This window comes from Brachycentrus maculatus, unplaced genomic scaffold, assembly GCF_059751285.1.
Source record: "Brachycentrus maculatus isolate JH-2025_06_01 unplaced genomic scaffold, ASM5975128v1 h1tg000269l, whole genome shotgun sequence".
In the NCBI taxonomy this organism is placed as follows: domain Eukaryota; kingdom Metazoa; phylum Arthropoda; class Insecta; order Trichoptera; family Brachycentridae; genus Brachycentrus; species Brachycentrus maculatus.
Genome location: NW_028281020.1, coordinates 2,587,501 through 2,597,323, shown reverse-complemented (window position 1 = coordinate 2,597,323; position 9,823 = coordinate 2,587,501). Strand labels below are relative to the sequence as shown.

General features: G+C 28.9%; 1 protein-coding gene across 1 annotated transcript in view; it reads right to left on the bottom strand.

Annotated features, from left to right (window-relative positions):
• Positions 1 to 406: 406 nt before the first annotated feature.
• Positions 407 to 9,823, bottom strand: part of LOC148305590 (uncharacterized) — a 31,193-nt gene continuing 21,776 nt past the window's right edge. The window contains exons 2-3 of the mRNA XM_088266518.1: positions 7,766 to 7,867; positions 407 to 1,177 (exon numbers count right to left, since the gene is read on the bottom strand). Of these exons, the coding sequence (XP_088122644.1) occupies positions 1,032 to 1,177; positions 7,766 to 7,867 (248 nt within the window). The 3' untranslated portion in view covers positions 407 to 1,031. The remainder of the gene's footprint in view (positions 1,178 to 7,765; positions 7,868 to 9,823) is intronic.

Below are 9,823 nucleotides of genomic sequence, written 5' to 3'. Positions count from 1 at the left end.
TTCAGCGACCTTTCGCTATCGGAGCCGAATACTAAACCAGGAGAGATCGGGCCTGGACCAACATTACCAAAATCAATAAATATAGTACTTACCTATTTATTCTAACAGTGACTATCTGAACTGTGGCTAAAAGTTTTGGTTCCCACACAAAAACCGGTTAATAATGGTAAATTTTACTTTTAAAATTGTGTAGATTTTGATGATAGTGATATATGATACTTACATGAATAAAAGGCATATTTTGTGCATACTAATACGTGTCTAACACAATATCATGTGCAGTTACAACTATGGTATATTGATCTATTATATATCATTTAATGGTTTTTTAGAACATTGGGATTCCAGCGTTTACTCATCTTACCTTAGAACATATTGGGAAAAGACAAATTAACAAAAAAAAATAACTCTCTATCGTGAAAATATATGTTGCAAAATATTTATTATTTGTTTGGTAATTACCATATATCCAAGTTGCTGTTAAAATTTCAACAAATAATTACAATTCCAAGTAGTTTTGACTGTTTACTGTTTTAACATAAAGTCAAATTATGGTTCAGTGGATGACGTCGTGTACTGTGAGTCAAAAATTCAGCTTCGACCCCACTCTCTTACAACTTGATTAATATGTTTAAACGCTTTAGGCGCAACTAAAAATTATATTTAATCGATTTTTTTAATACATTTAAATCAAGTAGAAATATTTTATTTGAAAAAAGGGATATAATATACGGTGTGGTTATAATATAATAATAACATACGGATGTTATAAAATTGTCTATCATAAAACTATTTCTTACAAAAGTATATATTTTTTTACGAAAAAAAAACTGTTGTACGAAACCATGTACTCTCATTATATTTAAGAGCTTTGAAGAACAGTCTGATTTTGTTAGATCCGTTGCAGAATATTTTTCTTTTTCGAGAACGTTTTCGAGAAGTCAGGATGATGTATTATTTTGGTCGCGTTTTAGAAGCCAGGAGAAACCACATTATACATTAATGTAGTATTCTCGTGGCTTCAGCCGTTCTCATGCGTTGTTGTAGTAGTCTCTCCTGTTGATGCACTTCTCCCTCAGAATGTAGCAGAGAGCGATGGTGATCAGAATAGCGATGGTGATGCCCATTCCTATGCTGACCCATATTATCTCCTCGTTTATTCCGCTGGTCGACTTCCCTGTTGAAATAAAACACATCAGTTTATCATTCATAAGACGCGTTGAGAAATAATCTTCTATTTACCGATATTTTTTCACAAGTTGTGCAAACTTAATAAATTAAATGAATTTATTTATTACAATGATTAAAGAAAACACTTGTTTTTATACCACTTGAGTTTTATTAAAGACTACTAGTTTCAGAAGCTAAACTTCCATCATTCAGGTCTGAATAATAAATTATTATAAAATAATTGAGTTATTATTCAGACCTGAATGATGGAAGCTTAGCTTTTAGCTTTTAAAGTTAATGCCAAAACAATAAATAAATAATAAAAAAAAATATTGTTTTGGTATTTAGGTACTTTGTGATATGACATGATTAAATTATAAATAAAACCCTCGTCTTTTACCACTTGAGTATTATACTTTAACGACTAGTTTTAGAAGATACAGATGCTTCCATCTACGGGTTTGAATATTCCACCCACCTCTATCAGTAAAAATAAATTATCCTTATTAATGCTTCAGTTTATATTCAAACCCGTAGATGAAAGCACCTGTAGCTTACGAAACTAGTCAAAATATAATTCTCAAGTGGTTAAAAAAAACAAGTGTTTTGTGGATAATTTAAATGAAATGAGTAATATCAATAATCTGTGAGTTGTCGTCCGGAGTGGACGTATTCGCTGCGCAATGCTCAATAAAAGCAACATTTAGGAGTTTTTTTCCCGTTTTTTATATGGCTTTTTTTTATATCACTTTTCATATGGTGTACGAAGTGCGTGGAAGTTTTTGGTATCGTAAGGGAAGGGTAATTAACCAAAACCTAATTATTAGTATTTCAATGTTTTAGAATTAGTACAAAAACCCTGATGATGACAAGGTTTATGTCGAAACCGGTTGGAAAAAGTGTACCAATAAAAAGTGGTTAAAACAAAGTTGTTTATTTGAAAAAAAAATCAAAAAAAAAATAATAATAATATATATATATATATATATATATATATATATATATATATATATATATATATATATATATATATATATATATATATATATATATATATATATATATATATATATATATATATATATATATATATATATAAATATAAATAATATAAATAAACTAAAAACCCTTATCCGCACTCCAGTGGTGCAAAGGGCACTGCGTCATATAAACGCATCTTGATCGTTTACACATGAAGGAAAGGTGATCAGCGCTCCGCTTCAGGTACTAGTCCAGGGTAATATTGAATAAATATGAAAGTGAAAAAATCACTTATATTTATTTTACCCCCCTTGGGAATCGAAACCGGAACCTCCAGAACGGTAGCCGAGCGTGCTGACCATTACACTACGGAGGCAACCGACATCGTCGGTTACGACGAAACCCGGTCAAATAAAATCCGGCTGCTGGTCAAATAAAATTCACGTGGAAAAAAATACCAAGTTGTTATTTTATTCGACAGTTATTTTATTAACTTTTTTAAAGCGAGTCCCCTGTTTATTGAAAATGAGATTTAATTATTCGGTTTGTATTTTAAAACATTAAAGAGACTTGAAATATTAATATTTTTTTAGCTTTAGCATATTTTTTATTTGTAATAAGAGAAATAAAGAGAAATCTACTGTTTTTTTAACAAAGAAAAATAAGCAAAAATCTCCAATTACGTTTGCTACACATATATATTTCCAATAATGAAATCTTTTTTAATATAATTATTCGAGTATATATATCAAAAGCAAATTAGAAACTGTATATATTTTAAATATTGAATTTCCTTTGTCGTCGTTCCTTTTAAATTGGTATTTCTAAAGAATGGTTTCTAAAGAATGAACCAAAAGAAACCTTTAATGGTTTTAGTTTAATATTCACAAATTTAAATAAGGCGTTAGAAAAGAATCTGTAAAGAGAACGTGGGTTTTAAAAGTCAATGAGAAAAGCGTAAAATTAAGGTGATAAATTTTAACAGAAAATTATCTAATTTAAAACATGGTTATGACAATAATTTGTCCCACGAAGACTTGTGGTAATCAAATTTATTACAAAAGATTCTCAATATTATTAATATTTAAAGCATTTACTATGTAATTGGTCATTTTTAATTATTTATTTTAACATAAATGTTAGTAATATAAGTAGGTATATGGTTATACCTATAAGGGTTGTATTGTTTGCATGCTGTAGTAGTGATTGTCCTGACAAAGAGACGGGCACGTCTCGAAACTGGTAGACATAAAAATCTCGGTAAATAATTATATACTAATATAACTTATGTTTTTGTAAAAAAAAGAAGTTATTATATAAGACTTGTATCTTAATTATTGAATATACATATATCTGCCTTATTATCAGAATCCTGCATTTGAAGTGATGTCAACTTGCATTATACTGTAAATTCTTTTATGTCAAAATTTTTTTAGAAAAAAATATGATTTGGTTTGTATTAAAGATGTCAGGTTTGAAGAAAATTTATGGAAAAATAAATAAAGTCAAGCATTAAATTTTATAATGAGTTTTTGAGCGACTTTTCTTAACAACGCTTAACAAAACCACTTTTTGTGGCTTTTGATTTGTAATTCAGTATTTAAAAATAGATAAATTATTACATCAAAAATGAACTTACAAACCTCGGTTATAACAAAAAGGAATGCAAATATTAATTCAAATACGTTTAACGATTCTTCCGAATTCACTTAATAAGGCAGCTATTTTTCCATACAATTCTACTAATTTTATTTAATGAGTAAATAAATTAATTGCCTTGACGTATACATACATATTGACGTGTGAAGTACATTTTTACAAAACATATAAGCAATTAATAATAATAATAATAATCATGGATAATTTATACAGCGCTATTTTTGTAAAATACGTCAAGGGCGCTAATACAAATGTGGATTTTGATATGAAAATGGTAGATAATTTTTTTTTATAATATTAGGTAATAAAGTGTATTAGTTCATTGACTAGTGTCTACGATGAATACATGTTATTTTTTGAAAAAATAAAAACACAAATCAATTTCATAATATTATTTATATATGTGGCTAAGAAGCTTTTCATTTAAAAAAAGGTAACAAATTGTCGTTTCAAACTCAGACAATCTGACTCAAAGTCAGCGACCTGACCTCAGGATCACTACACAACCAAAATTCACAAATGCAAAATTTAAAGCACTAAATTTGTTGATTGATTAGATCGATCAATTGTGAAGAGTAATGATGATTCTACAATATATAAATTTATTACGGTTTTCTCTAAAGAACATTCTATTGTTTTTCTAAGTATATGGACAATTAATCTTTCTCGTTTAGAGTAACGTTTTTTACTCAGCCTTTTTGGTTGGGCGTTCTCATAAAATAGAATGCTGTTGAAAAATTGGGACGTTTACACTGATTGTTGTAAAACAACGTACAATGGAATCCGACGAAGATAGCTTGAGATTAAAAAGTCACGTTATTTAATATTTCTTGCATATCACTTTCTTTTTCTCACTGATATTCGTATTTGAAATAGTAATATAATTAAAATGACTAAGTTAAAAAAAAATTATAAACGCATTCGTAAGAGTGCTAAGAATCGATATATCGACTTTGGTATACTTTGGCAAATGTACAGCCGTCGATATATCGACGATGATGGCAGTGTATTTTAGCTATCGACCAGGGAGGTTGTGTCACAGCGTGCGCGCTTCTAGTGTTCTGATTCGGCAATAATATTCCCAAATTAATAAATTTATATTTTTTAAGAGAATAATAGAAATACATTTTGTTCCTATTGTTTTTACCCAATTTTCTAAACTGATGTGAATATAATAGATTTATATTATCCACTGACACTTCGTGATGGAATTGCATTTTTAATTTATTATTAGATTAAAACCAATATTTTTAGCTTTTCCACTTTTTTATTTGACCAGCGACCGTGTTTCGTCGTTACCGACCAGTCTGATGATGTCGGTAACGACGAAACCCGGTCGCTGGTCAAATAAAAAAGTGGAAAAGCTAAAAATATTGGTTTTAATCTAATAATAAATTAAAAATGATGTGAATATGGTAACAGGTGCGTAGGGTACTAAGAATTAACAATCTGTCTAAATTAACTTCTTCACAATTTGTTCCGTCAATCTTGTTATCTCACCCATTTTTCTGGTCCACAATTATCAAAATTAGCTTCATACCACAGTTTCAGTTTTATATTGTATACCCATGCACAGGTTATGCCTACGTGGGATGTAAACAAACAATAATTAAATACACACAAATATATCATTCGTTAAAGTTTTTGTGGCATCTGACTACCAGCATATACTAGTCAAAGGTCAATTATTATTACTGGGTTATCTCGGATTATTATAAAATTAAATTTCCATGCTTTGGAGAATTAATATAACATATATTTTAACGAATTGCGAATAAAACAAATGGATTTTTTTGTTAAAGAGTAAAAAAAAGTAGGAAATTTAATTTTAAGCAAGTCAAGTTAATAGCATGTATAATTTATTAACAGTGAATTATTTTTCTACCTATTGAAAAAAGCTTTAATTAAAATTAGCTTTTTGTACGTAAGTTGTTTAATAATTTGTTTTATATGCTCATTTATTATATAGGTTGAAAAATCATCCCACGCTTTTTGTTATTAAATCAATTGAATAGTTACATTAATAAACATTATATTAACATTTATTAAGTTTACTTATATTGTTATTATTACACTTATCACTTAGTGGTTACAAACGACAAATGTCAAATCTACTAGGTGAGTTAGATGATTATGTAATATCGTTTTTTAACAATTTGTTCAACGATTTTCTGATTTTATCCCCCTCACAGAAAATGTAGTTGTCATCAAAGACGCCATTCTCATTGAATGAATTTCTTTTCCAACTCAATTTTTCAACGAGCAGAAAGCTCGTCGAAAGTTGAAAGAAAGATTTTTCAGTTGAAATCAAAAAGTCAGATAGGATGAAGTTTGAACGGAAAATCAATTCGGATCCCCGATTCGTAAAATTTTTCCATTAGGTCCATCAATTTGTGATATGATTCATTGTTCTATTGGTAGTCCACAAAAAGTTTTTGTAGTCTGAAAATTGCACAAAATTTTCAGGACCCATTACAACAATAATAATTTATATCTTTGATATCACCTCAAAAATTGTGAAACCATTTAATAAATGATTGTAAATTTTATTAATTGACCTTATAATATTTTACTTCGGAAAGATAATAAACAGCAATTTAACTTACTGAAATTCATAGATAAATTGTAATTTCGTTAATGATATGCAAAGCTAAAGCCTAGATTTCCCAGAAACTGACTGTAATTTTGTCGCTTCGGAAAACTCGTAAATAAATTGATAATTAAAATTCCTTTTCACTTATCTTGAAAGCCTTCAAAGCTTTTCACTTAATAGGGTAAAATTTAAGTTGAGAACTCACTCTCAACTGAAAGTACCCTTAACCCATAAGCACCCAATTTAATCACAATCAAAGAATATTTAATATCAAAGCGGTCAGATGCAAATTTTCTTAAACATTAAATTTATTCAAAGGGTTTTTTCAATACTGTATTCTCACAGTAAAAAAACGTAGTTTTAAAAAAAATAAACAGTAAGTATTTGTGCATTTTTTAAATACTTTTTAGGGACAATTTAGTTCGAGAAGTGTTCGAATTTTTTTAATCTTCTATACAAATACGAATTTCAGCTTGAGTTACATTACTCTAATATTTAAGGTCCTGTTAGTGCATTGTGTTATATTTACTCAATAGTTCATAAGAATAAAGAATTACTGATCAAAGATTTTGAGTTTGATGTTGGTTAGAAAATGTACATGTACTTGCTAATGAAATAGTTATGTTTACTAAATAGTTCATAACAATAAGTAAAATATACTCTGCTCATAGGTTCTTCATTTGAAGTTTGTACTACAGTTTTGTTGAGAAATGCCATGCGGTGTTCTCGTACCTGCTAATGCAATATGTTATGTTTACTCAAAAGTTCATATTAATAAGTATACACTGATCATAAACTTTTCATGTGTGGTTTGTTGTTTAGTTAGGAAATGGCATGCAACATGTTATATTTAATCAATAGTTTATAGCAATAAGGATACACTGCTCAAAGATTTGTTGTTTGAGATTTGTGATGCTATTTAGTTAGGATAACATGCAATTTGCTTGGATCCTTATGAGATTTTCTAATTTAATCAAATAAATAAATTCTCAAATTAATTAGATGTAATAAATATTCTTTTGGGCATTCTTAAAACGGTTATAATAAAAACAACACGAGAAAGTCTAAAAAAGTGCATTTAAAAATAAAGTTACAAAAAATATATATTTTTTTTTACAATACAATACTACATGTACCATTTCAATTTTCATGCGGGCAATTTTAAGAAATTCAGTTTTATTATCCATGACAGAGAAAAATATTGAATTTAGTTTGAAAGACGACCAAATTACCTTTAAAACATTTTTAATAGATAGGAAAAATATGAAATACAAACATCGATACGAGACGCCACGACACAGAATTGGGTCTTTATAACCCCATTACCTGTGGCACTTCAGATTGAATACATACAATATTTACCATTATAATTATTGGTATAGATGCCAATCTTCCCTGCCACTCTGGCGTCGGTGAGCGTCGCGACGATAAGCAAGATCGACGCCCATATCAAGTGAATCACCCCTGAAAAGACAGAAACCACATTAATTATCTACACAGAAAATATATCATTATCACAACGATTGGTGAATATAGGAAAACGTTATAAATTTAAGTTTTGTACTGACACTTATTGGTGGAATTGCATTTTATTGAATAAAATAACAACTACATTCATATTTTTCTCAATATGATTAATATTTAAAGCATTTACTTTGTGGTCAGACATTTTTACTTATATATTTTTTTACAAAAATGTTAATAATTATAGTATATAACCACTCACCGAATGAGTGAAATATTAGTACATATATAACCACTCACTCAGTGAGTGGTTATATATGTATACTAAAATTATTAGCATTTTTGTAAAAAAATAAATAAGTAACTACATACTTATATAGTTTTTTTCACAAAAAAATATTTGACCATTGAGCGGGTTTTTTTGTGACCGACGTCCAGTAACCGACATCAGTCTGATAATGTCGGTAGTGACAAAACTAGGTCACTGGTCAAATAAAATTTATGTGGAAAAAAATATAAAGTTGTTATTTTATTCTATAAACGTAATAGAATCGGAAGAAAGACGTCATTTTATCAACTTGCATGAATATTTATTAAATATACACTTGGAATGTACCTATAGTGTAAGACTGACTAATTTGCCTTTATGCAACCAACGATCAAATTAATGCTACATCGATAAAATGCAGTGCCCTATGCACCATGCAGCTTATGGACGGAGACATGAAGTTATTGCTCTTCAGAAATTGAAAACGTGTTGATGAAAAAAGTTGGAATAAGGGACCTTTTGTTGATGTTTTTTGACATGATAGATTGATTCTAACACTTTTATTTGAAAAAGTGAAAATAACATAAAAACGTCATATTTTAATTATTTTTTTATTTTTCATGAAAATCATAATAAATAATAAAAACAAATGAAATGTTATATCATTAAAAAAAACAATCATTTAGATTTTTTTTTCCTATTGATGTAAGAGGAAATCACGGATCAAATATTCAAATATCACTACCGTATTATGCTTTACTTACAAAGCCTATTGACAAGGGAATATTTAGATTAATCCAGATACGATATTAGTTAAGCAGTTAAGGGATAAATTTAAATATAAATGGATACTATCCTGAGTGTTATAAGGGGTAGAGAAACTTATTAATATTGCTGAAATCTGTTATAAATCAGGCAGCCTAACCTTTCGCATCAAATGTTGTCATTAATCTTTAATGAAAGGTAAAATACTAGATCAAAAATTGATTAATCCCAAAGGCTGAAATGTAATTACTAATTAGAGATTAAAGTCACACAATTTCCATACAATTCGCACAATTTTCGCACAGTTACAGTTATTCTCTAAATACTCATTACTTCAAAATTCATTAATTTTATTTATATTATATTTGTCCGCCTCCGTAGTGTAATTGGTTAGCACGCTCGGCTACTGGAGGTCTCGGGTTCGATTCCCAAGGGGGGTAAAATAAATATAAGTGATTTTTCACTGTTATATTTATTCAATATTATCATAGACTGGTACCTGAAGCGGAAGGCTGATCACCTTTCCTTCATGTGTAAAACGATCAAGATAACACTGCATTTATATGATACAGTGCCCTATGCACCATTGGGGTGCGGATAAGGGTTTAATTTTTATTTTATTATTATTATGTTTTAAATCTGATGTTGATTGTAGTTCTGCTTTTTAATAGCAAAAGAGTAATAAAAAAGTGTTAATTAAAATTCCATTAATTCCAAATAAACAGGAATCTCTCATAACAAGCATAATCCCTTCCAGATTCTTGATCGTTAAGCGAATCATTTTTTTGTTTTGACTAGTGTGGACGTCCCGAGTTACAAGTTTTGTGGTGAAAATGATGCGTTATGCGAAATGTCACTCGTTAAGGGAGGAACGTTTTTACATTTTTTCTGCTCGATATGCGAATAACTCATTAAGAGAGGTG